Raw genomic sequence first — 17,841 nt, forward strand, 5'->3', positions numbered from 1 at the left:
CCCATATACTGTGCCATTGTTTCAATACGCTTTTGTAATGTTACAAGATTTATTTCAATCCAGTGTTGCATTCATTTTTCACCAAGATCTTGCAGCAGCATTGATGATGGTAAAGTCTGACCAACTGCTGCACAAAACCTTCTCCAGCACATCCCAAAGATTTTCAATGAGGTTAAGGTCTGGACTCTGTGGGGAACAATCCATGTGTGAAAATGATGATCTCATGCTCCCTGAATCACTCTTTTACAACTCCAGCCCCATGAATATTGGTATTGTCATCTTGTAATATGACTGTGCCATCAAGGAAGAAAAAAATCCATTGATGGAATAACCTGGTCTATATTCAGTATATTTAGGTAGTCAGCTGACCTGATTCTTTCAGCACATACTGTTGCTGAACCAAGACCTGGCCAACTGCAGCAACTCCACATTATTTGCGTAGTTAAATCCAGGTGTCGACCTTTTTTTTTGTCAGGCAGTGTATAAAAATGAGGTAAAATCTCGAAAAAATGTTTTATGACATTCAAACGCACAAGTGAGACAGTTCTTTTAAAAAAACTTCATTTAATTTGTAAGTTGAAATGCTAACAGTAAAAATATAAAAACATGGTTCACAGATTGTTAAGCTCTGTAGTGCATGGCACAGCTCACTGCCATATCACAGCACAGATTAACACAGTTTTACTGAAAGCACACGCTTCCATAGTCATGAGAAAAGCAAAAGTGCAAAGTACAGAAAGGAAATACAAGTTAGAGTTACATTTCTATTATACATTAAACATTAAAATCAATGAGGCATAGATACATCACTTAAGAGTCCTTTTCTTTTGGTCCTGTTTGGTACATTTGGAGAGTGGAACAATGAAATGCCTGTAAGTTAGAAAAGCTAGAGTGATCTGATCAGGCAAACAACTGTCCATAGACACACCTGGCTGAAATCCTCTATATACTTCACTGCTGCTTGTATTCCTTTTCCATCTCTTTAACCTGAACCAGAAATTGTCTTCAGAATGTCAGTCCATGTTCACTACACTATCATTAACAAAAATCTTCATCTTTGCTCCCAGAACCTTAGAACAGGGACATTTAATGAGCTGCTCGTCAGTAAAAATACTATAAAGTATTGTCAATACACATAATACACTTTTTTTCTTACATATCCATAGATAAACAGAGAGACTTATGCTCATTAGTTGTTCCCTAAGAGAAAATTCTACCCAGTTTGGTTCCATATTTGCCTCAACTGTCACAGCCATAATGTTATTTTCTTAATCATCATATAAAAAACTTTAATTTTAGTCTTTAATATTTAATATAAAAAAAATCTTTACAAGTGCTTTTCACACAGTGTCAACATGTGCATAACTTTGCTCACTAATATAAGCTCTTGTCAAACCTGGAGAAACAGTAAAAGGCTATGAAAACTTCAGGAGAATATATTTATACTGTTGTTGATATTGAAGAGCAGCCCATCACCTCCAGACTCAGCTAGTAATAGAAATCTTTCAATCAATTTCTGTACATAACAATGCGAAAAAAGGGAAATATGCTTGTTTTTTAGTAACACTTGAGAAAGTCAAACCTGGGGAAGTGAGAGGAAGCAAGGCTAAAAGCTAACAAGCCACAATTTCTTCAGCTTGCCAACAGCACATCCACTAAAAACAACATACCAAGATAACAACAGCAATGGGGGTAGGACTCAGCAATGATGACAAGAATAACTGCAATGTTCTTATTACAATATTATTACAATTGCATAAGTTATAATGTACTGTATGTTATGCTCTATGGCTCATGTGAGCTGTTGTGATGCTATAAACCAGCCAGGTAAAGCACCTTTACATAGGTTGCATTGGACATTCTGAAATGCTGAAAGCTTCACTGCTCTTTTTGAACTGTCTGGTGAGTTTGCACTCCCAGATGTGTGGCAGATGTCATCAAGGTGGCACAGAGATCACAGCCCTTATTACATGGGCACTGTTCATCCTGCCAGCATCTCAAAACTGCAAACAATAAACCAGCCATAAAAAAGACTGTAAATTACTGTTAAACTCTCTATTTTGCTTGTTTTAGTGACACTCCTAACCATGGTAGTCTACATCATCTTAAGTTTCTGAACACAAATGTAGTTGATAGAAACACAACTTATTTCACCTATTATAGTTAAATATTCACATAAAATTAGTTGCGAATAACATTTGCAAAATGTTTAAACTGAAACTTGTTTCGTGACGACTGTTAAAGAAACAGACAACTGGGGCAAATATGTGAATACAATGGATGAATTCTCTTTTAGTCGTCAGATCAAGAGATTGCAAGAGTCAGTGGCTATGACTCAGGTCACAAGAAAAATACATAATAAGACATTTTTTATAATCATATCTGAGCTAGCAGAATAGCTTTTGTCACTTGTCCGACATTCAAATTTATATTAAAATGCTGATTCGAAAAAAAAACAAACAAACAAAAAAAGTACAGTACATAGGGTGAGCTGTGTGAAACAGTGAATTTGACAAAGCCAAAGTGCAACATGTTGGCCTGATATCACTGACAAAACATATGATCAGTCTTCAAAATGAATGTCATGAGTCATTGCACTATGTAGAATTAAGAATAAGAAAAAGATTACAGAATTTAAATACAAACATATGTCACTTTCTTAAAGCTGGCTCAAGCCTAAGCAGAAAAGGAAGAGGCTGGACTTTAGGAATAAATTTGATCTATATATATATATATATATATATATATATATATATATATCCATGGATGGATTTGAGATGATGAACAAAATCTTTTAAAATTAAGTTTTGTTTTGGAGCAATGTCATCAAATAAAAAAAAGGCATGTTTGTTAAATTGTTTGTTCTGTTTTGTAAAAAAGATGTCCTATATTTATTGTGATTGTATGTAAACAATTTAATATTGGTCGAAAAATAATTAAATTAAGAGTCACATTATAGAAATGCCCTATATGAAATTGCTTGATCAGGATTTTTAATTATAATCATAATTATCATAATCCAGATCGTAACCAGATTTCCGCAGTTGTCTGATTAGTCAAGTAATGCAATGTAGAAAGAAAATACTCTGATTTCTTAGTCTGGATTAAAGCCTAGAAATCTAATTAAGAAAACTGATAAAGAGAGCTGGATTTTAGGTCAGTAATCAGATTTCTCATATAAACAGTTACAGTTAGCTTTTATCAGTCTTAGCTTTTTTATTAAGCAGAACCAAAAAACATAGCACAGATGTGCCTTTAAAAAATATCTTATCTCTATCTCTACAGCAAAACAATGATGCTGCATTAATGCTGGTGATGGTTCGTGTTAAAAATAGGCTACAGGGAGACGCTTAAAGTTTACGCCACATGCTTCTGTGAGATTACTTGCTAGTTGCAAAGAAGAAATCTGATTGTTGTGATTAATGTGAACCTGAAGATTTCCTATTATCTGATTTGCTGCTGTTATTGGATCAAGTCTGGTTAAATGCACTTCGTAATCTGATTAATGTACAACACATTAACTTTAAGTAATCAGATAATAGAAAAAAATCTTAAGTCTAATTTTACACATTAAAGTTTACACATCTAAGACAATAACAGACTTTTTGCTTGGCAACCAGTCAAAAATATCACAGGAAAAGACATAGTGTAAACAACATGTAAAACCTGAACCTCATGCCAGGACTATTTTTTACACATGGAATTGTAATATGAACATGCATACATCGGCTAGAAGATAAACATTTTTAAATCCTTGTGTTTAAAGTTTTTTTTTTTTTTTTTTTTTAGACATCGCGCATATTTTCCATATTTCTAGTACCATAGTCTGTTTTTATGCTTGCACAACTGGATACTGGAAATCTCCAGTTAAGAATCTTTAGTTACGAATATATATCAAGAAGTGAGAAATATGATTTCTGAGCTAAAATCCAGCTCTCTTTATCAGAATATTTTAACTGTAGGAAATCAGAGTATGCTGTTTACATGACTACTTAAATAATCAGATATAGCTGATTATGAATAATCCGATTATGAACTTATTCAAGTGATCACTATCATTGGTAAGGTCTTCAGGAACTGCACTGAAGGCCTTACACATCAGAACAGGCCCTGCCTGTTTTTGACAACGTCATCAGTCCAATCTCTGTTGCATGTTTTAATGTGTCATATAGGACATCTCTTGAACAAAACCTCTTTAGACAATTTAAGGCAGTTCTTGTTGATAATTGCTCCAAAGTACTCTTTAATTTTAGAGGCGAATATGCATTCCTTTTATGCGTCTATTTTGATCTGTGATGTTATCACGTGATTGTGATGTGACTGTAATACCTAGAAAGCAGCAGATTAATTACCTAATCCTGTTTCAGACTAGCCTTATTCCATTTTTGGAATACAGTAAGACCTTCCAGTCTATGGAAAGAGTAAGAATGCACCAGTCTTTCTTGGGAAAAGAAGAGATGCAGATTCTTCAGAGCATTCATGGCGCAGGAGGTTCAGTCAGGGTGACTGATGGATCCAGGATCCTAATCCAGAAAGACCCACTCATTAAGATCTCCTGTCCCCATTTTTTGTCTTCAGAACCACAAGGACCACCATTGCTGGGATGAGGCATATAGGTGTCATCACAAGGGCAAAGACGACGTTGGGAGGTGGATCCCTCAGTGTCTCTTCAGGGCACTCCTGGAAGAAGCTGGTGTGCATGTCCACAAAGATCTGCTCCACCAGCTTGTTGGGCCAGGGGATCAGCAGGCAGTCTGCTACATCCTCTGTACATTTCGTCAACTTGTTGTAGGGACTGCAGAGATACACAGAAGGAAAATCATGTAGCGTAAAAATGTACAGTACAGTTACTTGCTGGCAGCTGTTTTACAGTATGCATACTGTAATTTAATCATAGCATAGCATAAATTACTGTAATACTATAATAAATATATCAGTATTTAGCTGGTGTATTTTTATCAACGCAAAAAAGGAATAGTTTAAAATATAGAGCTGATTGTATTATTTTGCACAGTAAAAATAATTAGCTACATCAGAAATGTAATTTATTAATACCTTTTTTGCGTCAAGCTACATAAGAAGTTTACTAAATATTTTTTCTAAATAAATCAAAGTTTTGGTTTTGTTTTGCAGCTAAAATGTGTATAATATATCACTGAACTCTTGCTTAAATAGAAGCATTTTTTTTTTCAAGCTACATTTAAGAGCTTTTTTTTATTATTTAATTTTGATAAAATGTGCTAAAATGTGTAATATATCAGTAAACTCTTGCTTAAACTGAAGGGAAATGTAATTAAATTATACTTTTCTAGATGTCTAAACCTCTTAAAACTCTCTCACAGAAAGTTATTATACCAAAAGGTTATGAATACACTGCCTGATGCCAAAGACAGAGTTTCACCACAGTTTTGAGACGAGTTTGGGTCTGAAACCTGTTCTTAAAATTAAATATCTTTACAATTTTGTGCAACAAATAATAACAGTCCCCAAGACACACACGCATCCAGATATGAAAAAACAAACAAACAGTAAAATCATCAGTGCTAAACACAAGTTACCTTGACTATAGCAGGTTAGCTTTACTGTAAGTACAGTCTGACTATGTTTTGGTGCTTCATCTGAAATGCGAAAAAGTCCTGCACTCATGAAATAAAAGTCTGTGGGTTTTAAAACCTAGAGTCCAGGTAACATATTGATGCTGGATGCAGCAGAAATAACTCACACTAACTATACTGAGACACTTTGGCAATTTGATGTTATGCATACATGACTCTTAATGACAGATAAATGCTAATAAAAAGTTAAAGTTAATTAATTTACTACTACTTAAATTAATTGAAGGAAATAATCAATCAAAAGTGGTTCAATACCACTTTTCATGCTTGGTGTCCGTTACTACATCTTCACAAACACAGACTGACTGTTTACCACTGGACAATTGCAAGCTGTAAAAGGCTAGCATAGCATTAGCAAGCTGAGGTGAACAACCGCTAGCCTACGCGAGCTAAGCCAAACGACTGCCTGCTTTGTTTATCAGTGTACAGTTATGGAGTATTTAAAGATATCCTACCTTTTGCATTATAATGAAAACTACTATCTCAGTTGGAAATAATAAAATGTAAAATGTACAATTAGCAAAGATTAGCAGGGATTCTTGTTTAAACTGCTACGGGAAAAATCCAGCTCAAAATTACATGAGAAATACTGTAGATTTCACCCTTCAGTCAATTTCAACCATAATGCTTTGCAGATCTTCAGTAACATGCTTGATAAATGTTCTGCTGTAAGAATTAGCTCGTTATACAGCTGTTATGCTAGAGAAAATTGTTACAGTGTGGTCTCGCATCAGTAACTGGTCTCATATCTCTTTTGGCAGTTGTACGATTTGATATAGTGCAAAAAACAAAACAAACCTGTTCACTTTGTCCCACATGCACCAGCTAGAGCTGTTCATAGCATTCATATCGCTTCGGAACTGCAGGCTACACAGAGGGATGATAATATTATAGCAGTCAGTCTTTGACAGATGGAAGTCCCTGCAAAAGGAACAATAGTTCTCACAACTTCCATTCCCACAACCTAAAAAGACAGATGAAAGTAAGTAAAGTTAGAGTTGTTTTATATTTTTACCATTTATTATATAAAATAAGGTCAGTATTTATCACTGGCAAAATCTATTAAAGGTTTATATACATTGGTATGAAAAAGTCAAGCTAAGAGAAATCTCAGATAAGCAGAGGAGAAGGAAGGTGAGAACAGCCATAGTGAACCCACAGACCAGCTCCAAAGACCTTCAGCATTATCCTGCTGCAGATGGATCACGGTGCGTCACGGTGCATCAATTAGATATTCAGCACACTTTACACAAAGAAAGGCTGTATGGGAGAGTAAAGCATAATACTAAAGCACGTTTGGAGGAGACAGCTTCATTTTGGAATAAGAGGCTGTGGACTGTTTATGCTCAGAAACCATCAAACCTGATTAAACTGGAGATGTTTTGTAAAGAAAACAAAATACCTTCAGCCAGAAGATTCAACCAGACTCTTATTGGAAGCTATAGGAAAAGTTTAGAGGCTGTATTTTCTGCAAAAGGAGGATTTACTAAATATTGATGTAATTTTTCTGTTGGGGTGCTTAAATTTATGCACCTGCCTAATTTTGTTTAAATAATTTTTGTACACTTTCAGTAATTCCTATAATCTTTGTTTCAATTTTCAAATGTTAATCTTCTATATGATATATTTAAGTGAAATTGCTGACCTGAGCAACCAATGATTTATAAAGGAAAATCATGAAAATGATCAGAGGTGCCAAAAATTTTCATACCACTGTATAAATGTATCAATGAAAAAACTGTCAAATCCATGAAAAAAACACAAAATAATATCATTCCAAATATCATTGTAATTTTTTCTGGTGCTGCTTTTTGTTTAATGATAAGTTCATATACAATAGAGGTCCAAATGTTTGTGACATCCCTCGTAATTAATGCATTCACAAGTTGCACCCACTGCTGACACAGATGTACAAATATAAGGGCACAGCTTGTCTAGACCCTGTAGAGAGACGTACTACCAATAAAACAGGACTCTCTGGATAAGACCAACATCAACCTATTGTGCTAGGTGTGGGCTAAAGGAAACACCATTGTTTTTGGAAGAAACAGTAAATATACAGGTGTCCTAATACTTTTTGTCCACATAGTGTTGGACTATATGATAAACCAACATTTATACTACAGGTTCTGTAACAGAAAGTGAGAAACTTACGAAATGATGACTTTTCAAAGCTGCCACCTACAAAAGAAGAGAAACAGAAGTGTGAGAGAAACTGATTACACCCAAACTCAGAATGAAGATTCCCGCTACATTTGGTGGGCAAATGAATCACTGGGCAACAAGAGCAACAACTGTGACGACAGGCAATTACTCATCCTATAAACCCAACAACAAAGGACCAGACTGGCACTGAGCTCCACAGTAATTAACTCCTTTCGTTAATGGTGCAGCATCTGCTTTTAGATGCTCTGAAACTTGGAGACGCTGTCCAGCATTTTGATGACATTGAGTATTCGAATTTATCCAGCTTCATGTAGAGTCGAATACAGTTTTGATGGAGTTCTGATTAGGACATTTGAATATATGAAGCAGAACAGTATCTTATTTCTTTTTCACTTTTTTGCTTTAATATTTGTGAAGAATGGAATGGTCTCTCCTTGTTGGTTCAACCAAATAATGGGCTAAATAACTGTCCATTACTCTCACTTAGGAGCTTTAATATTTAATTCCAAACCAAATAGAGCCAAAAAAGAGAAGAGCAGATCCTACAAATACAAATTAGCCTTCATAATTTTCTGATAACAAGTCCGATGACTTTTGCAATGTTCTTTGAAAATTTAAAAACCCTGCACTGGCCTGTAGGTGGGCTATGTGTGTGGGGCTTCCTGCTGCATTACATGTGGATGTGATTTTTACCACAGTCACAATCATTACCACCCACTGCATTGTCCACTGTGAGTGGTACTGTCTTTTATGGCATATTCCCTGTACATACATGACACTGTGGATCAAAGAACGTTTAATGGCTTATTTTATCCGTACACTCATCTATGAGGTCCGCTCAAATAATTCTTGTTCACTCATAAGATAACTACACAGGTGTGGGCATTCCCTGAGGTAACACTGCATGATCAATTTACATGCTGCTATATCCCACAACTTACACATTAAAGTTAGCACCACTTTTACTTTAACACGCTGCTAGCTGCTCAACCCCACCCCTGCTGGATCTGCACCACAGAGCTGAACTTTCCTCGTACTTACCCGAGAGGACACACAGCGACACCCCTAAAAAGATGAAGGATCCCCTCATAGCAGAGCGAAGCTCCACTCGGCTCGTATCGAGCGGATTTTTAAAGCCAGATGAAGCAACAGGAAACGCGAATCCAGGTTAGCACATGGCAACTCAAGTTACAAAGGCAACAAGTTACACAGCAGATGTTTCAGAATGGGAGTTTCTCTCTCTCTTACTTTGTCTTTCTCTCTCTCTCTTTTTCTCTGTCATCTCTTTCACTCTCGATCTCTTTACTCTTTCTCACTCTCTGTTCACTTTCTGCTCATTTTCACTTAGTTCCTCTCTTTCATTAGTTTTTTTTCTCTATTCTTTCTCTTTGTCTTGTTTCTTTATTTCTCTCTTTCTCCTTCCTTCTTTGTCCCTCACTCTCCCTTTCTGTCTCCCTGAAGCACACTTCTGTTCTGAGGCGAGCACACCCTGACCAGACACACATGTGAAAATCCTTTAGCCTCTCTCTCTCTCTCTCTCTCTCTCGCTTTCTCTCTCTCTCTCTCTCTCTCCCTCTCCCCCCATTTTCTCTACCCCCACACTCCTATCCTCTCTTTCTCACAGGCTGCTGCCTCCCTAACACACTGCCTCTCTGATTTATTCGGCTTGCAGCTGTTGCCAAATAGGAAACATAAGTAGGCTAAACATTTAGGGCCGGGCGAGGAGGCACATCTTGATGAAACGGACATCGGAACAGCCTCGACAGAACATATAAAATGATCCAAGGTCAAGAACTTTTACAAAAAGTTCTCTAGCTGTACATAACAGGCCTTTATACAACAGCTTGTCGCTTGCATTATTTCTTTCCCATTGTTCTATTGTTTCGTCACCTCAGACAAGCCCATTAGCACGGCCCCTAAGTGTCATTGTACTTCCATAAAACTAAGCATCTGATTGCCACCACACTTCTTTAGAAGTCACCTAATGAAACAGTGAGGTCAGAGTGCTATCAGAGTACGTGTATTCTAAGCTTAGAGTTTTGGGTCTCTCGGTTGACCCAAAAGAACAATCCCTGAGTCTATTATTGCATCCAGCATGTATTAAAATAAAAGTTTTCCTTTCAGGCATTTTCACACCTCTGCCTGTTGTTCATTTGTACTCCTGGATGTAACTGTTTGGACAAGTGTGAAAACAGCAATCCCATTCAGATGTGGACCAAAACAACCACACTATTAAGCAAATTGAATAACGCTCCAAGGGCCCTATTTTAGCAATCTTTAGGTGAGCCATCAGCCGCACAGAGTGCAGCTTGATTAAGGTTGTGTCAGTAAGTCTTTGCTATTATAATGGCAGGAAAAGTACACCCTACACACCTCAGAAATGTGCTAAATGTATATACTAAATTAATTACTTAATTAATCATGATTGTGTTTTAGGCGTGACTTGCAATACCCCAATCAGTGTGTCACTTGCCATTCCCTTTAAAAACCTGGTGCACTCTGACTTTGGTGGATTGCTATTTCAACAGTATAGCTACCTGGACGTTTCCAACAAAAATTACCTGCTCGTTCACGCTGTGAAGGTAACTTAAGTGATATAACAATGACCTATATTTTGTGTTGATGTAGAATAATGTTATTTTATTTTCTATTCTGTTTATTGTTGATGTAAAAGTTTGCATAGCTGCCAACTGGCACACACTATGGGTTTGTGCACTGCTGTGTGTCAATGTTTGCGTAACAAGCGGGGGTGAACATGAGTTGTACGCATTGGACCTGTGTTGACAATCTGCTGCCAAGATGGCAATGAATGTCTGACTGTTGAGTCGCGATGCTCGTTACTATCTTTCAGCTTTTACATCAACAATAAACAAAATACTGTTCCCGTAAATTACCTGCTGGTGCATCTTCACAGCATGAATGAGCAGGTTAGTTTCTTCTGCTGAGATGCGCAAAAGTGCCGCTCTGTTAAGATATCAACACACCAAAGTCAGAGCACACCTGCCTCTTATAGTGAAAGGCAAGTAAAACGCTGATTGGTTTATTTCCTGTTACGTCCAAAATACACGCATGATGAATTCTTGCCTTTTGCAAGAGGGGTATTTTTTGCATTCTCACGATACTAAAGACACACTGACACACCCTAAATCTGGCTGTGCAATGCATGGTTGACAGCTCACCTATAGATCACTAAAATAGTGCCCACAGTGTTGTGAACCCGCAGTATGTGAACAGTCACTGTCTTGTCTCTTGGGGAAGACAAAATGTTTCCTCATGGCACTGTTCAGAATGCTTGCACTCAACTACAACTACAAAGAACCGCTTTATTAATGTTTAAGATATCATATATTTCACCATATATTTTGAAACAATTTGCACCAGTTAAACACCCATAGGTTGCTCTATTTTTGGATCATTTTGGTATAAAATGAAATGAGAAAGCTACAAAGTGAGAAGAATAACTGAGAGTAAAGTCCTGAACCAACACAAGACAATGAACTTGAGGAAAAAAAAAACTTTCTTCACAAAGCAACGACCACTTAGTAGTTTACACCTGTAAGAATACATCAGTTCTGTCTGACATTGGCTGCATTTCTCAGCTGTACACGAATGATCTTTTTCTTTAAAACAGCTTTTGAGAATGCAGGCCAAGGATTTTGAATGCAGCTTGTATCACAAACGCAGTCTGTGTACTAAAATTCCATCACTGCTTTCCCTTATCTAAGCTCCTGCTGTTGCCTGAAAGTTGTCTGGACAAGCTGTCAAATTCAGACATGCCCCACCTTTCTGATGACCTTTGACCCCAAAACAGATAACATACATAAGGCAGAAATTTCTGTGGTGCCTCTGCAGTCAGCTGTGTAAGCTTCTGCTTTACACTGCTATAAGAAAGGCAGAGTTTCTCTTAAACTTTCTTTCATGTCAGAAAAACTTAACAGTATTTTTTTATATTGTTTATTAGTATTATAGAAATTATGGAGTCTATTGGTCCTTTGTATGTTGCAGATCACTGCTAGCCAGTGGTGGAATAAACTTTAAACTTTATGGTAGTTCTGTGTTATTTTGTAATATTTGAAGGGCAGAGTAAGGCACAAACTAACACAGGGTCAAATTTAAGACAAATATTTCATGTAATTGAATTACTTCCAAGTTGAACATGATATGATACTGCTATCATATAATTTGTATTAGATAGAAACATCATGATTGAATTGTAACCATAGTCAGACCAATATTTATGCATATTTAACTTTTTAACTAAATTACTGATTTGGGTAAAAAAAAATCACAATATTTTAATTATGCTGGTGGTTATTATTATTAGAGCAATTTAATTATTAAGTAATATTAGTACTAGTAGTAGTGGTAGTAGTAGTAATAGTAGTATGGTAATACTAAGTCTAAGTCTAGTCTTGAGACCAGTCTCGAGACCACAAAGGACCGGCCTCAATTGGAATCGATCTTGTTATAGAATGTAGTTTATTCACTTAGATAATGAATTATTGTATTTATTATTTATTTATGTTTTTGATCATTTTTCTTATTTATGTTATTTCTATCATTTCATCCTAATGAAGTCATCCACACTATGAAGGAATCATGTGATAAACTGTTAAACAATATTAAACAAACCAAAATACTCTGTGAAGCATTTAGGTGGCTCCTATTTGGTGTTCTGTTAACTTGCGGTTTCTGAGGCTGGTAACTCTTGGTCTTCATTTCCTGGGGCAGTCCTGATGAGTGCCAATTTAATCATTTTTCAGATGTTCCCTTAAGTTCACTTCTTAAAGATTTTATTTCATTACTAGGTTGAGTAGTTCTTCCCATTAGGCCATACTATGGATTAAAAAACATTACTCAAATAGATCTATTCACTCTATACCAATTCTACCTCTTCACAACTTTACAACTGATGCTCCCAAACAAGAAATTCAAGTAATTATCTCCTGATAAGTTCAGCACAGCTGTTAACTGAAAGCCATTCCAGGTGACTTTACCACATAATGCTAACAAATAAATATTCTAGAAGTGCAAAGCTGTCATTAAATCAAGAGGTGCCTACTATAAATAATATAAAATGTAAAATATATTCTGGTTTGTTTAACAATTTTTTTGTTTATTAAATAATTCCATATGTTTATTCTTCATAGTTTGGATGATTCCATAATTAATTCTGATGATACCAGACCTTTAGTAACTGATACCTTTTAGTGAGTATTTCATGGAGTAAGATGTAGCATTTGAACTCACACTATTTTAAGCAGAATTCTACAGAAGTAACTGTATTTTACACATAATATTGCATATGCCTCCTCCTCCTAGTGGAAAGTGGTATTTCATCCAATCTCCTTCTGCAGCATGTCAATCTGAAAGCCTGGGAAATTTCTCAGTGAACTCAGTAGAATCAGCCCTAAAAATGTGCTATCACTCAGCTCAACCTAGCCGACCGAGCGTGGGTGGAAACCCTTGATCTCCTATCAGGCTGGGCTCTTATATTTTGACAGCTGTGCTGTTACAGGCTCTCTCACTTGTTGTGGTTAACGGTGTGGTTTGGACTCCCAGGAGAGCGAGGGGTGTTGTCCTGACCTGGAGCAGAGAGAGGGGGGAAAATGGGTTATATAAAAGTCACTGCTCTCACTGCACAGTTTTTTTTTTACATGTTCTTAATATTTAGTCATTTTTATATTACCATATATTCCGCACTATAAGGTGCACCGGATTATAAGGCTCACTATCAATAAACATCTATTTTCTGGTCTATTTTTAGACCTGTAAAGCTTAGCTAAGTAAACCAAACTGTTAAAAAAAAAAAAACAGCGCTTCAGTTTATTTACAGTAAGCTTAGATTTACAGATTTCCACTAATGCCGCCTGACAGCGGCACACAGAGCTACATTGAGGAACCCTGAGTGTTACGGTAACTCAGGGAGAAATTAGCTAGCTGGTCGTCCTGCGTAGCATGCTTTAACGTGGTAAACGCGCAGACTACAGTCTGATATAATCACCTCTTAACAACGAAAGAGCTAGCGCTTAGTGGCTAATGCTAATACCACTCCAGTCTCTGTGCTGGAGAAACTGCAACTCTTTTATAATGCTGTACGCCAGAAGAGTGGCTTTACGGTGTGAAAAATATGATATATATATAATTTGAGACTGGCAAAATACAGAACTCTGATATTATTCAGCAAATAACCTAATATTTGAATCTTAACATTTGCAGTTTTGCCAAGTTTAACAAGAGGAATTGTGATCCTATTATTTTGCCCCAGTAATAAATACACAGATTTTCCCTTTTATTGCCTTTTTGTTCATCAATGTTGACTCACAGCTGCATAGCCTAGCCTAGCTTAGCTTAGCATAGCTTTTAATACTGTAACATACTTCAATACTGTAACATTTTGACTTACAGCTGCTTAGCCTACTGTAGCTTAGCTTGCATAGCTTTTAATAGTGGTAAACCCACTGTTGATGTCTTTTTCCAACTGTTGATGTCCTGTATTGTATGTCTTAGCATTTGTGTATTCTATCTTTACTGTTTATCCCATAAATATATTAAATTTAAGTTTGTGTAACTTAATCTATATATCATTTAATGTTTATTTGCTGCAACTTTGGGTCAGAGAGGAACAAAATTTCAATTCTCTGTATTTCCTGTACATATGAGTAGGTATTGACAATAGAACTACTTGGACGTTTGGTGATGTTTGACATGTTAGCTAGCTAGCTTAGGTGACTGTAGTATAGTGTTTTATAGGATTAGCTTAATTTGGAGCAGGTTAGTACCAAATTACCTTTCCACAGCCTTTGTTTGCAGCTTTTGTGTCTATATCCCTACAGCTTTTCCAAGCATTGTTTCAGTCGGTCTGTAATATTAGCTTTTAGCCTTTTTAGCCTCCCTTTTAGCTACAAAGTTGCCAATACATTTAAAATAGGAGCACTGTTCCACACACATTACTCTGTATTTGGTATATTAGACATTTTATTTGTGTTTTAAATAATATAATACTTCCAACAATAATCTGGTGTTTTACTTTTTAAATCCTGGTAGGTTGCGAGAAAACCATGATGTTGGGTGGGGAAACATTGACTAGCTTATGTAGGTTTTATTATATTTTTTATATGTAAATCAATGTTAAGCATTCAACTGATGCCTTGTATTGATATACTGTAATATCTTTACTGCTAAATGAATTTAAGAGGATTTAACTTACATTAAAATCATTTTTAAGTGTTAAGGATCAGGAATATTGATGTTCAATTCTGATTGCAGTTTCCTTTAAAACCATTGGCCCAAAATGAACCTTAATTTATTTTAAATGCCTTTTAGTTGTCAGGCAGCTATTCCATAGTCCAACCAGTCAATACAGCCTATATGACTATTTTTCTTTGGTACTTCTGTAAAATACCAAAATATCAAAATTATGCACAGAACACTGTGAGCCCATGTTTATACTGAAAGAAATCCACTAATGGCCTATATGTATATGAATTTTGCAGCTAGTATTATGTATAATAACTCTGGAAGGCAGTTATGTAATTTCACAGCCCTGTTTTACTTATGTAAGCCTTAAAGAGGAACTACAGTGTTTGAGGTTTGTGGTTTGTCATTTCATTGCACCAAACTCTCATTATTAAAGCTACACTAACAGTTTTTCAGCCTATGGCACTTTAAATTGAGTAAATCTGTATAACTACAAAATAAAAGTGTTCCAAAGATGATCTTACCAAGCTGTCCTTCTGTTCATTTGGAACAAGAGCATTTAGTCCGCCAATATACATCACAACGAAGACTACAAAAGAGGAAACACAGGGAGACAGTTCTGTAAAATGTGCAATATTTAATTTAAGATATATTACTTAACATACAGTAACTATGATCCTATTAATATTTATCTTTCTTCACTGTCATATAGTGCCAACTTTACAGAGGGAAACAAAATGCTTTTAATTATAGTCAATTTAAAAAGATGTTTTTTTGCCCCACAGTCAATCAGACTTTTTTCAGCTTATCTCTTGATTTCCTGCATCTGTTAGCCTATTAGGCATTAATCTCCTATGTACAAAAACCTGTTTTCACTCTGTTTATACTCTCACTTTGCGAAGTATTGTATTGAGTGTTATTTCTGTTTTTTTGCCTTCCTGTTTTCATCTCTGCTTGTTTTTTTCTGTTTTATGTCTCTTTTGCATTTATTGCCTGCTTTGTTTGGATTCTTTATTTCTTGCCCTCTCTGCTCATGTTTTGATTGATGATTCTATGTTTATACAAACAAATAAGATAAAAACAAAAGTTAGACTCTTCTATCCTGAAACTATGTGAACACACACACTCTCACATAGTCACATTTAACCTCATAATCTTCACAGGGAGGAAGGGAGGAGAAAGAGGAAGATAAGTGGAGAGGGATGGCGGAGCATCCTCTCTTTGTCCAAAGCGAATGGCCTTTGGCAGGCATTTCCTGAGCCCAGCAATTATTTCAGTCTTCAAGAGCGCTTCCTTTTTCCATTAACCCAACATGAAACATGCCAGACAGGCTTCTGTGAAGGTCAGCACACAATTATTCTGAAGAACAGCTTCCTTGAGCTGCCTGTAGACCTATAGTAATGCGTCATTAAAAGATTTTGTCTGTATTTGGGTCCAGAGTTCAGTTCTTTCTTCTCATCCAGTTGATGATTCAAAATTTGGCATGCAATCATATCTTCAGCAGGTATGTACATGATTACAGGTGTGGTCTGATTGGATACTGGGTCTTGCCACAAGAGGGCATAGAAGTGTTTTCCCCTCTGCCCTATGGAAGGGCTCTCAGAGGCTTTATATTTACATTCCATACAAACTTTCATTCATTTTTAACATTTCCTTTTTAGTAAGAACTCAATAGTTCCAAAGAAACAATTACCAGTAGTATTTAGGGACTCCTATATAAGCTCACCTTAAACAATCTCAATCTCTACAGAATTATGTGCACTTAATAATTCATAGTGGTTTAACAACAGGTCTAAAAAAGATGAATAAACAAATATTAAGCCAGGAATTTAAGTAAAAATCTATTTTAATAAGAAAAAAGTCAAATTTGATTTATTTTGTTTCTCTTCAGCCTTTTTTATCTATTATTTTACATGTTGTTTAAGTGTTAAAATAGTCAAATTAGTTTTTGAGGACAAAACTACAGAACTTCATAAACTTGATGGATGATTGTACGCACAAATATTTCATTAGAACATCAAAATTACACAAGCATTACTTACCCCAGAGCAGGGGTCTCAGTGCTGGCCTTGCGCAGGCTGTGGATCTGTGGGGACCCATGGTGCTGTAGTCCAGAGCTGGTGCAGTAAGTGTGTGAGTGAGTGTGCTGGTGTGTGTCTCTCTGACTGAAGCACAGATCACATGTAGGAACCTTTACGCAGGAAGACTCAGCTAAAACAACAGGATGTGCTCATTTCCTTAAAGGGGTGGTGGACTCACACAATGGGACACAAGCCACAGATAGGGCGGGCTGCCACTGCCATGATTCTCTCTCTCTCTCTCTCTCTCTCTCTCTCTCTCTCTCTCTCTCGCACACACTCTCTCTCTTTCTTTTAGACTCCCTCACCCACTCTCTCTGTCACCCTTTTGTTGTTTCACTCAATTAAATATTTTTTTCTATCTATCTATCTATCTATCTATCTATCTATCTATCTATCTATCTATCTATCTATCTATCTATCTGTCTGTCTGTCTGTCTGTCTGTCTGTCTGTCTGTCTGACTACCTATCTGACTATTTATATCTGCCTCACACCATCTCTCTCTCACTCTCTCTTTCATTCTCTCTCTCCCTCACACACTCCTTTTTTCACTCTCTCTCTCCCTCACACACTCTCTCACACACACTCTCTCTCACTATTTCACGCTCCCTCACCCACTCTCTCTGTCACCCATTTATTGTTTCGCTCAATTATATTTTTTTCTATCTATCTATCTATCTATCTATCTATCTATCTATCTATCTATCTATCTATCTATCTATCTATCTATCTATCTATCGAAATATATTTTCTTTTTTCTATAATCTTCTAAGCCAGAGCA

At 36.3% G+C, this 17,841-nt stretch overlaps 1 protein-coding gene across 1 annotated transcript; it reads right to left on the reverse strand.

The window, feature by feature from the left end:
- Nucleotides 1–544: 544 nt before the first annotated feature.
- On the reverse strand, nt 545–17,219 carry ramp2 (receptor (G protein-coupled) activity modifying protein 2). Its single transcript, XM_007237605.3, has 6 exons — nt 17,024–17,219; nt 15,506–15,570; nt 13,310–13,367; nt 7,770–7,796; nt 6,414–6,579; nt 545–4,795 (listed from the first exon to the last, which is right to left on the reverse strand). Exons 1-6 carry the CDS (start codon nt 17,079–17,081, stop codon nt 4,546–4,548), a joined length of 624 nt encoding a protein of 207 aa, XP_007237667.3. The 5' UTR covers nt 17,082–17,219; the 3' UTR covers nt 545–4,545.
- Between the last annotated feature and the right edge of the window lie 622 nt (nt 17,220–17,841).

The sequence above is a fragment of the Astyanax mexicanus genome, chromosome 19, assembly GCF_023375975.1.
Source record: "Astyanax mexicanus isolate ESR-SI-001 chromosome 19, AstMex3_surface, whole genome shotgun sequence".
Lineage (NCBI taxonomy): Eukaryota > Metazoa > Chordata > Actinopteri > Characiformes > Acestrorhamphidae > Astyanax > Astyanax mexicanus.